Source organism: Gymnoscopelus braueri (assembly GCF_963280865.1).
Source record: "Gymnoscopelus braueri genome assembly, chromosome: 4".
NCBI lineage: Eukaryota > Metazoa > Chordata > Actinopteri > Myctophiformes > Myctophidae > Gymnoscopelus > Gymnoscopelus braueri.
In genome coordinates, this window is record NC_137605.1 from 51,042,913 (window position 1) to 51,065,030 (window position 22,118).

General features: G+C 44.0%; 1 protein-coding gene across 1 annotated transcript in view; it reads left to right on the forward strand.

The window, feature by feature from the left end:
• Window positions 1–22,118, forward strand: part of LOC308083784 (glutamate receptor ionotropic, kainate 2-like) — a gene marked incomplete at both ends in the record, with an annotated part of 246,464 nt that overhangs the window by 143,378 nt on the left and 80,968 nt on the right. The window contains 4 exon segments of the mRNA XM_080426131.1: window positions 3,579–3,728; window positions 9,271–9,355; window positions 9,358–9,377; window positions 13,504–13,617. Coding sequence (XP_080282257.1) covers window positions 3,579–3,728; window positions 9,271–9,355; window positions 9,358–9,377; window positions 13,504–13,617 — 369 coding nt within the window.

Genomic DNA, 22,118 nt, shown 5'->3' on the forward strand with positions numbered 1-22,118 from the left:
ACTGTTATCTCGAGCCGAAAGCCTTCAGACGCCCAATCAGGGCCCAAACGGGGGGAAATGACAGGTTTTGCGAGTGATTTATTCCACAGGACAGCATTTTTCCGACGCGCCCTTAGGCATGATTTCCATACGACAAATCTGGAGAGCTGTTGTGATTGCTTTTCAATCAAGCGAGACAAACACTAATTAGATTTTTTTCCTTTTCTTTACCGGGAGTGTGGAATTAGAGCTTTCTTTCGTGGAGCGTGGATGACTGGCACTTCCCTGATAGCTCCTGTGATAGCCGTCTCTCCCGGGCCGACTGTTTACCGTCAATTCTTTATTGCAGAGAGAGAGAGACAGAGACAGACAGACAGAGAGGAAGTGCACACGTTTTAGCTTTGAGAGTGTTGCCAGCGTGTATCAAGCTTTTAATTTTTTTTGCCGTTTGTCTAATTTCATGTGAGCAACAGCCGTGGAGAATAACTAAGTACGCTTACTCAAATACAGTACTTATATTCCACTACATCTCAGAAATACAATTTAACTTTTTACTCCACTGCAATTATTTTAAAACTTTAGTTACAACTTAAGTTAAACCAATTAAACCCATTTTCCAAAGTCTTTGACACATTTTGAAAAAGTGAAATTCTGAATACAGGACTGACTTTTACTTGTAACAGAGTATTTCTATGTTGTGGTATTTGTACTTAAGTACCGTCTTCACTTGCTCAACAGAGAAAACTTTTAATAAGGCAACGTTTTCGGTCATGGACCTTCCTCAGGCAATTAAAAACCCCTGAGGAATGTCCATGATATTTCATTAAATGAAATACAAGTTTTCTCTATTGAGCAAGTGAAGACGGTGTGCGGATCCTTCCATTTTATATCAACGTATGCTCTACCAACGCATCTGTCCCTGAGCAATGCACTGGGTGTGCAAAAAGACTTTGGCTCACTTTTACTAAAGTAAAACATCAAAGTACTTTCGCTGCTGTAAATTAGGGGACCAATTTCGGTCGCCACATTTTACGTGACATGGAGAGAAATTACCTGTTCTTTCTCTACCTCCTCCCTTGTCTGCCTAGCTGTCACTCTAATGTCTGAATCAATCATCATAAACTGGTTCTAAACCAACACTCTAGCTAGAAAAGAGAAGCTAGATCACCATCAAACTGCATGCCAAGCACTGGAGTTATTACACTGATTTGCATTGGAATTCATCTTACGCCAAAAAAACACGAGTAGTGGCCCTTTGAACCCACGTCTGCTGTGTGGGAAGAAAAACATCTAATGTGCCTTTTAAAGATGAATCACCTCAAGCGGGCACGGTGCCACAGTCGGTAGTGCTGTCGCCTCACAGCTAGGAGGTCCTGGGTTCGATTCCTGCCAGTGGCGCTGTGGCTCTGGGGGGCGTGTTTTCTCCTCCGCGTCATCAGTGCCCATACCCTAGGTGGGGTTGGTGAAAGAGCCTTTCTGTGTGGAGTTTGCATGTTCTCCCCGTGTCTCCTAGGGTAGGTACCCTCACCAAAAACATGCAGTAATCCTGGTCTCTATACCGCCTCCCACTGGTCAGCCTGGTCACTGGTTGGAATAACGTGTTCCTTCCACACTCTATGTCCAACCGGGAATTACATTTCATCATTACAGAACGATATTCCCTTACTGCATTGAGGAAACACATCTAGCTATCTATTACAGAAATGTCCTAATTTAGGAATATCCTGATTTAGGATGGCACAGATCCCGTCTTAAATTAGTCATTCAATGTCAGATAGACGCTGGATAAAGGGATAATAGAAATCATGAATAGAAATAGAACAGATTATTAAATTATCTGGTTGTGAAGAAGGCCAGATGGATGAAACATCATCAAATAAAGAGTAATTCATACGGAGCTGGAGTGTGCCACAAACATTTGACCCCTTCTCATTGTGTGTACTCTGTGACCAGCACCTCACCAGTATGCCTGCTGCACATTTTATTTCTTTTTCATTTGAGAGATCGTTCGGGCCAGAACATGATGTTCCTCACTTTTACAGTATGATGTTTTGATGACGACCTGGCCTTGCATTTCTGTGTGAAAGCAGAAACGGGAGCCAAGTCGCCAGGTTATTTGTGCTATGGCTCAGCAACAAATGCAATTTCCACATTAGAGACCCCGCTCTTTTTCCCATTTACTTTTATGATAGCATTTGCCGTAGTCAACAATGCTAAACAACACCGCCATTGATTTAAAAATAAAAAGCACCGATGTTCATAACAACAATTTCTGTAGCTGTTGCGGTAAAAAAAAGAAGCCGCACAGTCTAACCAATCAAAAAGCATCTCATACCCATTATTTTTCTTTCTTTCTTTTTTTTTTTGCTTTTTAGACACTTTTCTCCCCAATTTAGTTGTTCAGTTTAACCCATTCAATCCGGGAACGCATCTGTGTCACTTTAGATTTCTTTGGCGATTCTCAAAAATAGCAGATATACAAGCTCGTAGCGTGGCACCGAGTGCCGGGCTAAATAATAGCAGATCTACGTGCAAAAATAGCAGATCTACAAGCTCATAGCGTGGCACTCGGTGCCGCGCTATGAGCTTGTATATCTGCTATTTTTTAATAGCCAAATAAATAAATAAATGACACAGACGCGTTCCTGGATTGAATGGTTTATTTCCTCATACCCATTCTAACCATAAATACAGCAGACATGAGCAAAATGATTGCTCGTTCCTAACTCTGAGATACGATTGGAGGTCTGAGATATCATAGGACACATAGGCCATTTATTTAGATTGGCTTGATTGATTTTACCTCTGTAATGGCACAATACGATTTTTTCCTACAGTCTCTGTGCCATGTGGGATAAGATAGGACAAGCGCATTTAGTTTTCTAACCTCTAATGAGTCCCCTGGGCTTCAGGCAGGGATACTCTGCTACATTCCTATAGTTTTTTGACCATACATCCATCTTCAGGCTCGCAGAGTCTGCGCCCCTGTTCAAATCCCCAGTGAGAACTCCCTTTTATAAAGCTGCCTTTATTCCCCCAAATGTTTTAACCTATCGTGTCCTATATACTCCATTTGCTGTGCCGTGTTTTTTTGTTGTTGCTCTATTTCTGGTTGTGTGATGTGTTTTGACTCTCTGTGAAGCATTTTGTAACTTAGTTTTGAATATAAATAAAGCTTTATTATAATTATTGTTATTATTATTATTGTTCACGACAAAATCCTGAGTGTCAAGGTGTCCCGTGCCAAAAATAGCCCTGCTACAACGTGTTGCCTTGCGGCACGTTGTCAGCTGATAGATAGCTTTTAACTTTTGAACACCGTCGTTACGACTAAGTACAAATCAAGTAAATTTTTTTTTTATTTCTATCGATTAGTGGAGGGTTGAATTCATGGAATTTTTTTTGTGTAACGTGTAATGTGTAATGTAACACAATTTTAAATATTTGTTGTGGGGGTCCCTGCTTCTTCTCTCTCTCTCTCTCTCTCTCTCTCTCTCTCTCTCTCTCTCTCTCTCAGCTAAGGGGTCCTTGGGTCTGAAAAGCTTTGTGAAGACCCCCCTGTATTAATGTGTTGTTGTTTGTTTGGTGTGGTTTTGCAGACGGACGCCGCGCTTATGTACGATGCCGTGCACGTGGTGGCCGTGGCTGTGCAGCAGTCTCAGCAGATCACCGTCAGCTCGCTGCAGTGCAACAGACACAAGCCCTGGCGATTTGGGAACCGCTTCATGGCCCTCATCAAAGAGGTGAGAGTGCATGAGAGGTCACCTGACCCCCGCGGTCGGCCGTTCGTTAACATTCATTATACCTCGTTCATGATTCTCCCCTATCTGTCTGTCTGTCTATCTCTGTCTCCATCTCTGTCTCTCTAATCAACGTACTGATCGATATATCTACAGCAGTGATTCTCAGCCTTTTTTCATTTCAAGGACCCCCTGTTTGATATCATTGCTGTCGGGCAGAAAAAATTTGATTAGAAAAAATCTAAATGTTTGTGTTTTTTCATAAATTAATGCCTTCTTGATCATACTACAGTGTCACAGAAAATAATCAAAAGTAGCAGATCTACAAGTTGAAACGTGGCGCTTTTGAGCTTGTAGATCTGCTACTTCTGCTATTTTTGAATTTGAATCCTGAAAAATAACAGTTTTGGACATATGAGGTTTCCACCCGACAGAGACGATATCCACTAGACCACAGTCCCTCATTTCATACGATTTAATTTGTCTCTGGAACCCCAAATCAATGCTGTAAAAGCTTCCAGTGTTAATTTAACTCGTGTTTAAAAACCAAATGGACTCTTAAGGGTTTAGAAAAGGAGTTCCACCGCGCGTCAAACAATAGGCTCTATGCACAGCAGGAAAAGGTGTGTAACTCTGAGAGTGTACAAATGGAACCAAATGGACCCGTAAGGTTCCATTTGGTTCCATTTGTACACTCTCAGAGTTATGGGGGGGTCCTTGAAATTAAAAGGTTTGAGAAACCACTGTGCTACGTGAATTGGAACAAAGCCTTCATTAGTTTCTTTGGTAACACCTGTGAAGGAAGTAAGGAAGAGGCCCAATTTATTTACAACATGGCTGCTGTGCGTAGAGGCGGACTTAAGGATCTGGAGGCCCCAGGCGAACCGTAGTATGCCCCTGGCTGCAGCTCAGTTGCAAAAAAAAATCTCGCCTCCCCTAAATGTAATTCATGGGGACGCCACTGATATACATAAAGCAGGGCTTGACATTAACTTTTTGAGTACATTTTCCATTCACTTGTCCGGCCAATTTTTATTTCTTTTTTCATGAGGCCCCCTAACTCTTGAGGCCCCAGGTGGTCGCCTAACCTTGCCTACAGTTAAGTCCGCCACTGGTATCATACGCCAGGTCCGGTGCGTCTCAGGAGCAGGTCACGTGAGCACAGCAGACAGAAGGAATGAGTCACTGGAGCATGGCAGACTGGTAGATGCCTTGTTGTATTAGTAAGGTGCTGTATCAGGAGGACTTATAACGCTTTCATCATGCCAGGAGCGTCTTCATCAGAGTCAACACCCTATGGGGTTTCTCACAGTTACATTTTGGTTTCTATCGATCAATCATACAGCAAGGGACCCCCCCTGGAACTCCCTCAAGGACCCCTGGGGGTCCCCACGTTGAGAACCACCAGTGATCTAAACTATCAACATTTCATATCTCTCTCTCTCTCTCTCTAATTCTCTCTCCTTCTCTCTGGCTCCCCGGCTCTGTTTGTTTGTTTCTGCCTCTATCAGCACCCCCCCCCCCCTCTCTCTCTCTCTCTCTCTCTCTCTCTCTCTCTCTCCCCCCCTGGCTCTGTGTCTGTTTCTGCCTGTCTGTTTCTCTATCTCTATCCAGCCTCTGTCTGTCAGTCTCTCTCTCTCTCTCTCTCTCTCTCTCTCTCTCTCTCTCTCTCTCTCTCTCTCTCTCTCTCTCTCTCTCTCTCTCTCTCTCTCTCTCTCTCTCTTTCTCCTCATTTCTCTCTCTCTCTCTCTCTCTCTCTCTCTCTCTCTGTCTCTCCATCTGTCTCACTTGCACACACTTTCTCTCCAAAGTTATACACACACACACACACACACACACACACACACACACACACACACACACACACACACACACACACACAACACACACACACACACACGGGGGAACAGATGGATGGCGAATGTAAATAAAATACTATGAAGTCGTAGAGGCAGTCAAGGACACGGGGAATATACAGAAAAAGAGAATTATTATATGTCGGCATACTTATTTATATGGAAATCATTCCTCTAGTACACACACACACACACACGCTCCCCTGGGAGCAGCCATTTTGAACCAAGTCCTCTCTCTCTGTTTGAGTATTAATCATTCATGGAGAATGGGTCTTAAGTTATCTTAATTTCCGGTTAATTATTCCTCAGTGTGCCAGATTCGTTGAGGAAAAACTGGGACGGCTAATCTGAACCGCGCTGTCAGTTAAAATGGGCAGGAATTGGCCGTTCCTATATTTAGGACCCCTCTAAAGCCCTCCCTGTTAGCCGTGCGAGATCACACGAACGCTGCTAAATCTCATTCTGTCAGCTTTGTGTGGGGGCGGGGGTGGGGAGGACAGAGTGCTGGTGGCGACGCAGGAACGTACGAGCTGTAAAGATGTGGGACATATTCACAATAGCTTGCCAGTGCAAATAAGCTCATATATCATGCTTTAGCGCTCTCCCCCCTCTCTCTTAGTCTCTCTCTGTCTTTCTCACTCTCTTTCTGTCTGTCTGTCTGTCTGTCTGTCTGTCTGTCTGTCTGTCTGTCTGTCTGTCTGTCTGTGTCTCTGTGTCTCTGTGTCTCTGTGTCTCTGTGTCTCTGTGTCTCTGTCTCTGTCTCTGTCTCTGTCTCTCTCTCTCTCTCTCTCTCTCTCTCTCTCTCTCTCTCTCTCTCTCTCTCTCTCTCTCTCTCTCTCGTCTCTCTCTCTCTATGTTTGTAAATGATGCGAATTAACGCCTCCCATCATACAATGGCATCAACGCTAACGTAGCGGACATATAGCCGACGCGTCGCATCCCGAGGCATTTGCCCTTTCCTCCAAAGTAACAAGGTTTTACAAGGTTTCTGCTCGTTGGAAACTGACAGCGACAATATGCTCCCTCTCTCTCTCTCTCTCTCTCTCTCTCTCTCTCTCTCTCTCTCTCTCTCTCTCTCTCTCTCTCTCTCTCTCTCTCTCCCCTCCTCCACTCTCCACTCTCTCATGTGGTTATACAGGATACTGTGACCTGGAGTTCTTTTTAAGTGCACAGAGTCACACTGGGGCCAGAAGCCCAGCTCTCATGAAAGCTGCTGCAGTTTATAGTCTGATGGTCACTATCGTTGTCTATGCTGAACGCTAGTCATGGCCAGTGTTGCCAGATTTGCCGAAAAGGAAGCGACTAGGCCACATGAGCACTTCAAACGTGCTGAAAATAGCCGATCTACAAGCTCACAACGCGTCGCGATGCGAGCTTGTAGATCTGCTTTTTTCAAAAGAATCTTGAGGGGAAAAAAGGCCAAAATGTGGAATATTTTTCTAAACATTTTAACAACACAAAACTGGTACGGAAGTCCCTGGCCCAAATTATAATTTCAGATGGGGGTCCGTGGACAAATACACATTAATTTGGTGGTCCTTGACATTAAACTGCTTGAGAACCACTGGTTTAAACAATAATCAAAGAAACAAGCCCCAAAAAAACGCAACCCGCAAACTACCAATATTTACAAGCGACTTTATAGAAAAACAATCCCAACGTCGCTTATTAATAAGCAGACATGGCAACACTGGTCATGGCAGCAGCACCGCGGCGCTATTGTGGAGTGACGAGTGGCCCAGCCTTACTGTACATGACACTATCTGTACAGTACAGTTCTCCCATCGCGCAGATCGCTATATCAGCCCTCCGAAAAGGACATTTTGCTCACATTACAGCTGGAAGTGTTACAGTATTTCCCACACAGTTAGTGCTGGATTGTGATGTCCTGTGTGTCACAGACAAATGGGCTCCCTGCAATTTCAGCTATAGCATGCTATAGGAGATGTGGATTCTCCTATGCCCACATTTGTAGTAGGCTATATGTGCAGTGTACGAGTAAGCTACCTGCAGTTGCCTTTTTTTCCCCTCTTCATTTCTATTGTGTGAGACAGTTTGATGACAAATATATCCTTTTTGCAGGACACTATCTTCGCTCTCTCAATTTTAACCCATTCATTCTACAAAATGTCTTCTAAATCAGTTCAAAAAATGTTGCTATGTCAGTGGTTTTCAAACTTTTTAATGTCAAGGACCCCAAAATGTATATGTTTTTGACCGCGGACCCCATCTCAAAATATTTTGTTCCAGGGACCCCCAGAAGCAAAGATTTTGAGTTATAAATGTTCAATTAAAAAATATATATATTGAAAGATTTGCACACATTTTCTCGATTTCTTTCCCCATAGAGCTTGTAGATCTTCTATTTTTGAATAGCCAAAGTGTAAAATAATGCTTTTTTAGCTCAAATCAAGAAGTGACACAGATGCGTTCCGGGTCTTAATGGGATAGGTACTACATGTTATCTTAGATATGCTGAAAGACGTCGTCAGTGCAGGGGCTTGAACTCATGACCACATTATGTCTCAAGGTAAACCCCCCTGTCAGAGCCAGAATTGCAATGTTTTGTATCAGCATTAGGCAATATTCCCACCCCTAGACGTCTGTACTTGATATATTATATTTGCACAGGATGGCGTCATTCGAGGACATTCCATGTTTTGTGATAGTTTACGTTGATTGAAGCTGTGCAATTTGCTGCGTACTAAAAAGGAATATAAACATTCCACTCACAATTTTCCTGGAAAGGCAGAAGTTCCCTGATAATGCGCTAGCTCTGCAGCATTTTTTGAGAGTAGACCTTGATGAACGCAGTTTACCATACTAATTATTTTTACGTCGTTTTTTGGGGGAAAACAAAATGCTTCGTCAGCTTCCACGTTATCATTTCTCGTCACTCCATTTTTGTTGGTGTTATTTCATGTCGTTTGACTATTTTTCGTCTGGAATTGCATGTGGTGTGAATTCCTCTGCAGTGCCATTTCACATAGGCCACACCTGTTATACTTATCAAAAGAATTCCACACTTCAAGGACAAATGATAACAGCCAAAAAGTTCCATCTCCTCAGTAAAAAGTGTTGCCACGTGCCAGTTCACCTTCGGAAGAAACGTGAGTTATATACACAGTAAAATCCGGAATCTTAATTGAACTGTAAAAAATGGACCCCAGTCCATTAGTTTTTTTTTTGTAATTCTCAGAGAGTTCATATAACACTCCAGATTTTACTATGTATTCCACCCCCTTTTTACTCCGAGGTTGCCCCAACTGAATAGGGCTTTAGATATAGGACACCAATCTTTCTGTTCTCAACTTTCTGAGTCAGTGAACACAGTTATATCTTTCCTCTGTGAGGACACGTTCAGATCTGGGCTTCCTTCTCTGCAGCGTCTGTATGGCCGTTATAAGAAGCCACCACATGCCTCCCATGGGGGGCATGTACTGGAGACACATCGGCCACGCCTGGGAAACACTTTGCAAAAGCTTTGGGACACTTTCATGCAAGATTGTCGCGATTGTTCGCTTCAGTAAAACATTTGAGTACTTCTTCCACCACTGCGTGTACAGAGAAGACATTGGGAATCTCATGCCTTTGGACTAATATTGAAAATCTCTCATTCTCTCTCTCTCTCTCTCCTCTCTCTCTCTCTCTCTCTCTCTCTCTCTCTCTCTCTCTCTCTCTCTCTCTCTCTCCAGGCCCACTGGGATGGCCTGACAGGAAGGATCACTTTCAACAGGACCAATGGTTTAAGAACGGACTTTGACCTGGATGTCATCAGTCTCAAGAGGAGGGATTGGAGAAGGTAGTGTGCGTGTGCGGTGTGCGTGTGTTTGTGTGCACGTGTGTGTGTGTGTGTGTGTGTGCAGTATGACAACACTGTAGGTGTGTGCGCTGAGCGCTGAGCTTAAGCCTGATTTCTACGTGGTTGTGCACCAGTGTGCCGCACGCCTGAAATAGCCGGGTCTACAAGCTCACCGCAACGCATTGTGAGCTCAGTACATCGGCTAGGCGCGCCATACGGCAAACAATAAATCAGCCATTATGTGTCTGTGTGCCTCCATATCTGTGTCATGATGTGTGTGTGTGTGTGTGTGTGTGTGTGTGTGTGTGTGTGTGTGTGTGTGTGTGTGTGTGTGTGTGTGTGTGTGTGTGTGTGTGTGTGTGTGTGTGTGTGTGTGTGTGTGTGTGTGTGTGTGTGTGCGCGCGCTTACAGTTTGAACACCTACATTTATAGGAGTGCGTACTATACTGTATATCTTTGGCCAGAAATAGGATTTCTCTAGTGTTTAGCGGTCACTTAACACTCACAATTCATCCTCAAGGAAGGAAACTTAAAAGATTCCCAGCTAACGCCACGGAGATACTAAATAACGTTTTCATACACACACAGCCACACACACACACACACACACACACACACGTGCCCATGTGCGCACACACACACACACATACGCGTGCGCACACAATCATGCACACATCACTTGTCCTTACGCTCCCCTGTGTGTGTGTGTGTGTGTGTGTGTGTGTGTGTGTGTGTCTCTGCAGCTAGCGCCTGACCTCCGGTATGCGAGCTGCATGTGTGCGTGTGTGTGTGTGTGTGTGTGTCTGCACCTCCATGAATAATTTACTCTATTAATAAAAACCCCTTCAGAAGCCCTCCAGACTCATGAAGGCTGAATTAAAGAGTTGATTTGCAATTACTATAAGCTCATCTCAGGATATGGGAGGAGCCCTGAGGAAACATGGTGCTGGAGGAGGCTGTTTGTGATGCTGGTAGTGATGCTGGTTGGAGGGGGTGGTAAGGCTGGCGGGCCTAGTGTTGCCACGTCTGCTCATTATAAGTGACTCTGGGCTTGTTTTTTCCTGTAAAGAAGCTTGTGTGGGGGGGCGGGCTGGTTTTAAAGACAAGTTGCTTATTTGGGCTCGCTAAATATTGTTCAAAACAGTATTGGCCGGGGACCCCCCCCGTCTGAAAAGATTTTGTGAAGCAGTAGTGGATCTCATGATAGGGACGGTCCGGGAAATCTCACAGGGGTCCTTCAGGGGACTCCAGGGGGGTCCCCCAGCTAAATGACTGATAGTTAACCACTCAAACCCCAGCATCCTTATCGTGGGAAAGGGTTTCGCAGGAAAATAGCAGATCGTCAAGCTCACAAAAATATTCAAAATATTATACTTGTTTTTTTCACGATTCTTTGAAAATAGCAGATCAACACAAGCATCACAACGCATTGTGACGCGTTTTTTAGTTGTGAGCTTGTACATCGGCTATTTTCAAATAAATAAGTAAGTAGGCCTAAGCCTCGCCGAGCCTGTTTCTGTAGCGTGAGGCAGTTTGATGTATAAGTACACCCCCTGGACATGATGTACGAGTACACCCCCTGGACAGTATGTCACAGGGACTTACCCCCGATCCAACCCTTGATGCTGAGTGCCAGGCAGGGAGGCATTGGGTACCATTTTATAGTCTTTGGTATGACCCGGCCGGGGATCGAACCCCGACCTCCCAGTCTCAAGGGCGGACACTCTAACCACTAATGGTTATTTTCAAATACCTGACGTATATATAGTGTTAAAGTGCTCATGCTTCTTCTATGTAGCTTGCTTTCATAGACCCGGTTGCTTGTTTCTCTCGCAACAAACTGGCAACACTGCTAGAGAGAGAGAGAGAGAGAGAGAGAGAGAGAGAGAGATGAGAGAGAGAGAGAGAGAGAGAGAGAGAGAGAGAGAGAGAGAGAGAGAGAGAGAGAGAGGAGAGAGAGATGAGATGAGAGAGAGAGAGAGAGATGGCGAGAGAGAGAGAGAGAGAGAGAGAGATGAGAAGAGAGAGAGAGAGAGAGAGAGAGAGAGAGAGAGAAGAGAGAGAAGAGGAGAGAGGAGAAAGGACAGGAGGAGCCTGGGGGCAACGTTCCGTTCCGTCCTCTCATCCGCTCTCCAGTCTCGCCCACCCACCCCATTCATTTCCATCCCTCCCCTCCCTCCCCTCGTCCCGGGTCTATCCTCCTCCTCCAGGCCTCCTTGTATGCCGCTCTCCCCCCCAACACAGTCAGGGGGGGGGGGGGGGGGGTAGGGGCAGTGTTGCCAGATTATGTGAGAGAAACAAGCAACCAGGTCTAGGAATACCAGCCCAAAGAAGCGACTATGGGCCACATGAGCACTTTAACATAAACATCAGCTATTTGAAAATAGCAGATCTACAAGCTAACAACGCGTTGCGATGCGTTGTGAGCTTGTAGATCGGCTATTTTCAAATAAAATCTTACGGGGAAATTATAATAAGCAGATCTGGCAACCCTGGGTAGGGGTAGGGTGAGGGTGAAGGTTAGGGTGGGGGGTTGCGGGGGGGTTCAGATCCTAGATCATCTGTGTCCTGCGGGCGCCTCAGCACCGTGAGCAACCAACCAGCCGCTGAGAGTGTTGAGAGTTCACACGGCTGTCAAGTGTGTCCTGAGGGGTGCTGTTACATTGGTGTGTGTGTGTGTGTGTGTGTGTGTGTGTGTGTGTGTGTGTGTGTGTGTGTGTGTGTGTGTGTGTGTGTGGTTGGGATGAAGAAGCTGAGTCTTACTCCATTGCCTTACTCACAGCGTTAGTGCACCAAAGGGTGTTTTTTGCGCCCGCTTCTCTGCCACACCACATTTCTGCATGCTTAACCCATTCAATCGAGGAACGCAATCTGTGTCATTTTAAGATTTTATTTGAGCTATTAAAAAAATAGCAGATCTACAAGCTCATAGCGCGGCACTGAGTGCCGCGCTATGAGCTTGTAGATCTGCTTTTTTTTTAAATCATGGAATTTTTTTTGAAGCAATTTTTAAAGCAAACATTTTTTTACTCAAATATTTGCTTCTACAAATGTCTTCTAAATCCTAACAAAGATCCTAAGAAAAAACGTATGTTTTGCTATAATATCAGTGGTTCTCAAACTTTTTCATGTCAAGGACCCCCAAAATTAAATATTTGACGTGGACCCCCATCTCAAAACGAGCTTGTAGATCTGCTACTTTTGAATAGCCAAAGTGTAAAATAATGCTTTTTAGCTTAAATAAAAAAATGACACAGATGCGTTCCCAGTCTTAAAGGGTTAAATGACCGTAGCAGCATCGCACTGCAGAGAGTACACTATCGCATGTTAACGGTATATTTGACATGCCATGCCGACCATAAAACTTTAGAAGCTTTTTTAAATTCTCTGCCTCTCTCCGGCTGATATCTCTGTCGATGTCAAGAAGACATTTTACGTTTCTATTTGCTTTATGAATGTCAGTCTTCGCAAAATTTTAATGATGCGAAAAAACAGAACAGCAATGTAACGACAACAGGACTGTCACCGTCAGATCTTCATACTGTAATGAAATGGAATCCTATATGGATTCTTGAAAACTATAGGAATGCACTATAAAATGGGACTGCAGTAAGTGTCAGGTATTGTGAGTTGGGATAAACATGCGATTACAACAGGAACGTCTTTTTAACCCATTAAGGCCTGAGGACGATTCTACAAATGTTTTCTAAATCCTAACAAAAAAATTTCACGATTTTTCAAAAAAATAGCAGATCTACATAGCTCATAGCGCGGCACTCTATGAGCTTGTAGATCTGCTATTTTTGAATAGCCAAATAAATCTTAAAATGACACACAGATGCGTTCCCGGTCTGAATGGGTTAATACAACACTGGACTTGACAGGTTTTCACACCAACCGTGAACACTTTAATGCAGTAAGTTCTCGAACTTGTTCAAATTGATATGTATTTGGTCACGGACTCCCAATCTGAAAATGTTTTGTGCCAGAGACCCCAGAAGAGAAGATTTGAGTTAAAAAATATTCGCTTTAAAATATCAAAGATTTGCACGAATGTTCGCGATTTTTTCAAAAATAGCAGATCTACAAGCTTGTGGGGTTAATATGGGTTGTTGTTATTTTTCAGATTGGAACCTGGGACCCTCCTAGTGGCCTGAACATGACCGACAACCAGAAGGGGAAGACAACCAATGTGTCAGATTCCTTATCAAACCGATCGCTGGTCGTCTCCACTATACTGGTAGGCTATTCTCTCTCCTCTTCTCCATACAAAAACATGAGCACTTTTTCCACCACTGTAAATAACCAAGTAAAAGTATCAATACTGCAATATAGAAATACTCTGTTACAAGTAAAAGTCTGGAATAAAAATGTACTTGAGTAAAAGTTTTCAAATGTCTAAAAATCTTTTGAAAATATCAGATCTACAAGCTCACAATGTGTCGCATCACGAAGCATTATGAGCTTGTAGATCGGCTATTTTCAAATGGCCAAAATGTATATAGGACTGAAGTGGTTAGTGTATGTTTTGTAATAATATCGAAATCTACAAAGTAACTACTAACTAAAGTTTTCAAATAAATGTAGTGGAGTAAAAGTACAATATTTGGATCCCGAGATGTAGTGGAGTAGAAGTAGCCTGGTAAACCCTCCCTCCGGAAATCTCAATTCCATTTCATTTCAGGAGTGAGTCTGGCCTGATCCGCCTGTCTGCAATATTGGCTGTGCTGGAGTTGGGCGGGAGTAATACCGTTGACTGACAACCCCTTCAGCCAATGATAATTTTTCCCCTTCAGCCAATCAGCAGTTCACCATTCTTAATGTGACGCGACGGGACTTTTGAGACAGCCATACCCACAATGGGTTGCCTTTTTCGGGTACAATGGTGTCACTGCCCGCCCCTACCGGTTCTCTAATTATTATTTTTTAAATAGGCTTTGTCATGATTAATTGACCACATATATGAAGTTAAACAACTACATTCTATCCAAACGATATCTTATAAGTAAATTCCGTGCCTCAAAATAGAAGTTAGAGAGCTTTTTGAAGTAAAAAAATAGCGGAGAAAACTGCCCACAGAAAAAGATGGCTGCCGTTCGTGTTTTGGGCTCACTCGAACTCGCCACCTGATTGGCCAACTGTCGCTGTCAATCACAGAACGATGTGCGACGACGCTGATAGGCGCGGGCGTTTGGCATATACAGCCAATATTGCAGAGAGGCGGTTCATGCCAGACTCACTCCAGGAATCAAATAGAAATTAGATTTCCGGAGGGAGGGTTTACCAGGCTAGAGTAGAAGTAGAAGTATTGGATATTGGAAATACTCAAGTAAAGTACAAATACCTCAAAATTGTACTTAAGTACAGTACTTAAGTAAATGTACTTTGTTACTTTCCACCACTGGTTATTTAGCAGTAGCACACAGGACTCAAACGCCCTTTTAAACGTCACACACCAAAAATAGCCGATCTGCAAGCTTCACCGCACGTAGATCTGCTATTTTCCTTGGTGTGACATAAGTCGTACGATGGGAGTTTAAGCATTATAGTAAATGAAATAGCAGAGGAGCCTTATGGTGAGAGCAATTATGGACGGCTTAGGACAGCTCTCAGCTCTAATTGACTCCCTCAAAAGGTGTCATTATTTTCAGCTGTTCCCTCTTGAAAACCCTCCAGTGCCTCCTCGCCTGGAGTCTGACTGCCTGTCTCTTTTTCCCCAACACTTTCCCCGGGATGCTGCTGCTCGGTGACTCGATTCAAGTAGAGTCGCCCCAAAGCACTAGTGCACTCCCAAATTGCCAGCCCACTTCCCCACTAAGGAGGACTCTTCTCCAATTTGGTGGTGGCTACAGAATCGAATGGGTGCAAATTGACTGATTGATTGTCCAATAAGATTTCATGGTTTAAGGCTCTCTCCCACACATCTCACCAATTTACCAGCCTCGTTTATTTCTGATACTGTCTCTCCGGCCAACTGGTGCAAGACCAAAGCCTAAAGCTGTGACCACAATCACTCAATGCTCAGTCACTATAGGATAGAAGTGTTTACACCATTTTGTAGTGGTGTCCGAATGCATAGTGATGATTGTTATTATCCTATTGGTGGACTCATCTTGTCCCACAATGCATTGTGAAAAGTATGGTACGACCGATGATGGTCACTATGGCAATCCCTATATGACGTCATGCGTTGTGCTGAAATAAAAATGATGATTTTTATCTTCCATATTTTAATTATGTGACAGGAATGACTGAATGTAATTAATGGCAATCCGAGTAGTGGAAAAAATGTGTTTTTCTTTACGATATCTGTAGGAGGGTAATCGTGTTTGTGTGTGCGCGTGCGTGTGGACGTGTGCGTGATTGTCCGAAGCTAATCTCACTGCCGGACTGATCAGTGCCAAATGTCTTATGCACCCTACTATACTGCAACTTAATATATAAATATTTCACGTAAGCTTTATAGAGAGATTCACAAACATAGAAATGTCATAGACAGCATCACAGCCTGGCCACATGACGTCCAAGATCCACATTGAAACCACACCCTGCATGTGGATCTTGACTTTTTTTTTCAGCAACTCCCTGCACATAGACACACACATTAAAACATGGGAGAGAAAACTGTGTGGAGTTTGCATGTTCTCCCCGTGTCCCCTAGGGTAGGTACCATCACAAAAAACATGCAGTAATCCTGAAAAAACATGCAGTAATCCTGGTCTCTATACTGCCTCCCCCTGACGGGGCGCCTGATGGAGGGGAAAGGAACTAGTTTTGAATAACGTGTTCCTTCCACGCGCTACGTCCTACCGGGGAAACTCCCCCCTGTCAGGTGATAAGAAGCGGCCTGCTCACTCCTCATGCGTTGAAGGAAGCATGAGCTCAGTTCGGGGCTCTCCCCATGGGCTGGCAGAGGGAGAGTAGCGCCCAGGATTACAAGCTTAGGCAATTAGCATTGGGTGAAAAAATAGGTTACAAAAATCGTGGGATAAAAAACAAACAAATTCAAGGGGAACTCTGGGTAGATAAACAATAATGTAAAAATCAAAAATGTGTTTGAACATGTTTGAACCTCACCCACGCACGTTTTTTTGTGTGCGGCACGCAATCGCTTGATGTGTGTATTGGCGGATAATGCGAGGCATCGCGGGCAAAACGGGCAAAACAGGATTCTTCTGGAAACCGGTGAGGGAATTAAAACCATTTATATGATCCTGTTATTGAAGAAGCCAAGCGGGGAAAAAAACAACAATATCAAGCAAATTGCGGTCGTCATTACTTATTCCAGGCCCGGGTTTCCTCCGCGCCGTGCTGCGCCCATGATTGGATTGCAGTTATTAGTTAAGACTCTAGCACCGCTATAATTGCCGCATCAGGATTGAGTCATGGGGAGATCTGTGATGGCTGTGAGCAGGGTGGAAGGAGGAGGGTGGGCTGACAATAATTGGGTTTGTTACATTTGATTGATGCACACTTTCATCCAGCTTCTCGACATGTTTTTTCCGAGGGATTATACACCATAAAACATGATGTAATTACCGCCGAGATCTCGGGCCTATCAACAGTTTATCTACTTTGGAGATCGCTTCCCTTAGTGTTGTTGCGCTGGTGGAGTGTGTATACCTCCAGGCCAGTGATTCTCAACCTTTTCTTTATTTAATATTTTGATACAGTTGTTTTTTTCCTTCCCTTCTCTAATCTCTGGAATGCCAATCCACTGTGTTAATTTGACTCTGAGTTAACTATAAGTCATTTTAGCTGGGGACCCCCTGGAGTCCCCTCAAGGACCCCCGGGATATCCCCGGAACCCCGCGTTGAGAACCACTGCCCAGGGGTGTTGCCATGTCTGCTTATATATAAGCGGCTTTGGGTTCGTTTTTTAACCGTCTGCTGATAGATCACAAGGGGGAGTAAATAAAAGTCCCATTCTGTCAAGTTGCTTGTAAATATTGGTAGCTGGGTTGCAGTTTTTTTGGGATTGTTTTTAAAGTGTAGTAGCTTATTTGGGCTTGTTTCTGAATGACAAGGAAGCCCCCCAAATTAATGTGTATTTGTCCATGGACCCCTCCCCCCATCTAAAAATAATTTTGTGCCAGGGACCCCGTACCAGATTTGTGTTCTTAATGAAAATAGTCAGATCTATCGGCTTGTAAATCGGCTATTGTCAAATATCCGATGATATAGGTTTCATGTGACCTATATAGTCGCTTGTTTGGACTTTTTTGGTTGCTTATTTCTATCGCAAAATCTGGCAACACTGCTCAAGGCTATACCGTTGGAGTGCCGTCAGACCGTGTGCTGCAGGATCTCACGAGTCACGACACATGCAAAAAGCAGAAACATTTAGCCTCAGCTTGTATGGCTTCAGGCTGCGTCCTTCTCAGCCTGTCTGTTACAGTTAGCCCAGTAGTGTGCTGCTGCTGTGGACTACAGGGTTGAAAATATTGCTCATTAGAGGGAATATAAGTACATGTTGCGCCCTCTTCCCCTCTTCGTCGGGGGCTTCTTGCCAGTAGGTGTTTAGCCATGTTTGACATGACAAGCAGCTAATTGAAACAGAATTCAGAATGTGACTTTTATTTACTCCCCCTTGTGATCTATCAGCAGACGGTTAAGTATCATCTATGACTATAACTGGTACAAAACTCTACTACTCTCTCCCTAGGGGGGCCTGTGGGGATCAAAAGTGTCACAACTGAGAGGAACGAGAGAGAGAGGCAGGGAGTTTGTGTGCGTGTGTGTGTGCGCGTGAGAGAGAGAGAGAGAGAGAGAGAGAGAGAGAGAGAGAGAGAGAGAGAGAGAGAGAGAGAGAGAGAGAGAGAGAGAGAGAGAGAGAGAGAGAGAGAGAGAGAGAGAGAGAGAGAGAGAGAGAGAGAGAGAGAGAGAGAGAGAGAGAGAGAGAGAGAGAGAGAGAGAGAGAGACTGTAGGGAACATGCATGGCGATGAAACTGTTACATTTTAAATTGGATATTGCTGTCTTCAGGCAGAAACCTCTTATATCCATATTCAAAGTGTTGGCGTTTTTTTTGTAAATTAACGCCCTACTACAGCATCACACAAAAGCCTCAAAAGTAGCAGATCCACAAGCTCGAAACGCAGAGCGAAGCGACGCGTTTTGAGCTTGTAGATCTGCCACTTTTGCCTTTTTTTCTTTTTTAATCCTGAAAAGTCAAAGTTTTGGACACATATGAGGTTTCCCCCCGACATAGACTATACAGGGTTTCCATCCGGCTTGTTCAGGGGCAAACCGTTTCCCGAGGTTGCGGTTGCCGCTAGGAAACACGTAAACAAGCCCCGTCGCCATGCAGGGGCTCGCCTCGCACGTCTCCCAAAAAAAAACGTGTGACACGTTCACGGCTAGAGACAGATGTGAAAATGCATTAATTAGATCACACTGACAAATAAGCACTGTAAAGGATCATTAAGCTAAATGCCGCCGCAGTCAAACATATGTTGCTGGTGCAACATAATATCCTGTTGATTATCTGCTGTATGATCACCCTCATCTTTCTAAAACGCGCTTCCAAAAAAAAAACACGTCTATAACCCATCAACTGTTCATCTGCAAGACATTATAGCAGTTTGATTGAAACGAGGAACAGTCTGCAGCTCATATTTCTCACAACTGGGTCCTGGTAGCACTGCGAAACGTTAAGAAAGGGCTGAATGATGTATGGATTATCCTGCTATTGAGATTTGTATTAACTGGCAAAGGCTTTATCTTGCAGCTAAAGTATGGAGGATTCACATTTCTTTCATTTCCCCGCAAAGTGTCTCTTAAGACGACCGTATTTGCATGAAGTGGTTTCTTTTGGTCAGTTTAATTTCTGGAAATAGATTGGCATGCTTAAAGATTTGTTTTACATCAGTGTGCGTGTGCGTGTGCGTGTGCGTGTGCGTGTGCGTGTGTGTGTGTGCGTGCGACTGTGCGTGCGTGCATGTATGTCTTTGCTTGTGTGTGTGTGTGTGTGTGTGCGTGCGTGCGACTGTGCGTGCGTGCATGTATGTCTTTGCTCGTGTGCGTGAGTGCATGTGTTTGTGTGCACGCATGTAAGTGTGTGTCTGTGTCTTTGTGTGTGTTCGTGCGTGCATGTATCTGTGTGTCTGTCTTTGTGTGTGTGTGTGTGCGACAGTGCGTGCGTGCATACGTGTGTGTCTGTGTCTTTGTGTGTGTTCATGTGTGAATGTGTGTGTGTGTGTGTGTGTGTGTGTGTGTGTGTGTGTGTGTGTGTGTGTGTGTGCGTGTGCGTGCGTGTCCACTGAAGTCCGCAGGCAGTCCTCCATCACTGCGTGGCGTGCTGAGTCCACAGAGAAGACTCCCTTTGTTCTCTGTGCTACAGCCACACAGCGTGGAGGACGAGAGGGGATCAATAACACTAAAATAAATGTTAAAAAATGGCTCAGATTAAGGCCCGTATCGTTTATTTTCATCGGGGACACAAAATCTATTTGTTTAATTTGCCTGAGAAGAAACCAGGATGGTTTATAGCATTTAAGAGAATGACCGGCGGGGCGGAGGAGCGGCGTGGCGTTGGACGCAGCGGCGTAGCTTTAATTAGCTTTGTTACACAGGAGATAGCGTGTTGCTTTTTTCTCTTTCTCTCTCTCTCTCTGCATCCCGCGCTCCCTTCATCTTAATGAAGGTTTCGCTGGCTCTCCAAATGCGGGGGCACGCTCCTTGAGGCAGGAAGGGGTTGGGTGGGTGGGGTTGAGGCGGTTGAAGGAGGCAGTGGTATAAAGTAACTAAGTACATTTACTCAAGTACTGTACTGAGGTATATTTTACTTTACTGGAGTATTTCCAATTTTCAGTATACTTTTACTTCTACTCCACTACACCTCAGAGGCAAATATTGTACTTTTACTCCACTACAATTATCTGAAAATGTTAGTTACTAGTTACTTTGCAACATTTTAAAACATACATTAACCACTTTAGCCCTATTTTATAGCTAGGCTATTTGAAAATAGCCGATCTACAAGCTCACAATGCGTCGTGACGCATTGTGAGCTTGTAGATCGGCTATTTTCAAACATTTTAGTACTTTTACTCTCGGTATATTTTGATGCCAATACTTTGGTACTTTTACTCAAGTAACATTCTGAACACAGGCCTTTTACTTGTAACAGAGTATTTTTATATTGTGGCATTGCTACAATACCACAATATTGGGGGGGGGGGGGGGTCCAGGGAGGGACCCTAAGCTAAATCATTGATCGTTGGGAGCCAAATGGACCCTTAACTCATTCAGTGCCATTGACGTCGCCGACGTCACGTTTTTGACGTCGTCAACAAGTGAACCAGGAGACCTGGTACTGCCAGACCCCTAGTGGTTGAAAGATCAGAGCACTACGTCACGCTAAGCTTGGCCAATCAAAAAGAGGACAGAAGACAGACCTCTTTTATGCCCATGTATGGACGAAAGGGGGACCGACAAAGCCACATGTAGACCTGACCCCCTGGGTCTGGCAATTATTATTATTATTATATATTTTTTAATTCTCAGAACCCAAGATATCATGATTTGAAGATTTGCTGCTCCATTCACTTCTTGTTTAACATCTTACTGAACTAGTGAAACCAGGAGACCTGGTTCTGCCCGACCCCTAATGGTGTGTATCTATCTGTCTGCTATATATCTATGTGTGTGACGTATGAATGACATCGCTGCAGTGTCATTGCCATAGATATATAAAGGTAGACGCATCCTCCGGCTCTGAGGCAGCTGTATTCCAGGTGCCATTTTAGAGAAGGCAAGTATCCGCGTGTGTCACAGAAGGGGGCGTTCAGTAGGCCAATCAGAGGCAGGTGGGGGCGGGTCTTTTCGTAAGAGGCAGCCAACTAGTGGTTGAAATCTGAATGGCTGGGTAGGAAAAGAGGGATAGACCGACCGACCGACCGACAGAGCCTCCTGTAGGCCGACCCCCTGGGTCTGGCAAAAAGGCTGTATATCGCTTCCTAAGCACTTTTTTTTTTACAATGTATTTTTGGCTCTGGCACTCAGAGCCAAACTACCAGAAATAAGTCAGGCACTGAATGAGTTAAGGTTCTGTAACTCTTGAGTGTGTACAAATTATACCCTCTGAAATGGCTGCTCAGGTGGTCATATTGAGCGATCGGGGGGGGGCAGTTACTCTACCGTAGTAGGTGTTAAATGTCTTTCTCATGACACCTCGGCCCAGTGACAGTGTACACGTGCCTACTTTTTTCACATGCGCCAAATTTGTTTTTTAAGTCTGACGTCATTTTGTAGTCTGACGTCACTTCCGGGTCCAAGAGGCACCAAGTGCCGTCCACTCTTTATTGTAAACAAACGGAACCCGTAACATCTTTTTACAATAACCTCCTTTTTCAGTTAAAAAGAGTCTTAATGCTAATATCATAGACAGTAAAAAGTAGGCTAATATATATATGTATATACATATTTATTATGTATTATATATATATATATATATATATATATATATATATATATATATATATATATATATATATATATATATATATATATATATATATATATATATATATATTATTATCTTACTATCTGACTACTATATAATTGACAAAAGCTCCGAAAGTTTGTGCGGGATTTGCAAGCACAGGATCACTCCACATGCCTCCAAGACCCGCCACAGACTGTTGATCAGAGCTATGGCTATGTTTTAGGCATCTTACCCCACCTCGATCTGTGATCAGACTCTCGGCTTAATTGATTCTTTGATTTGCCTATCAGACCC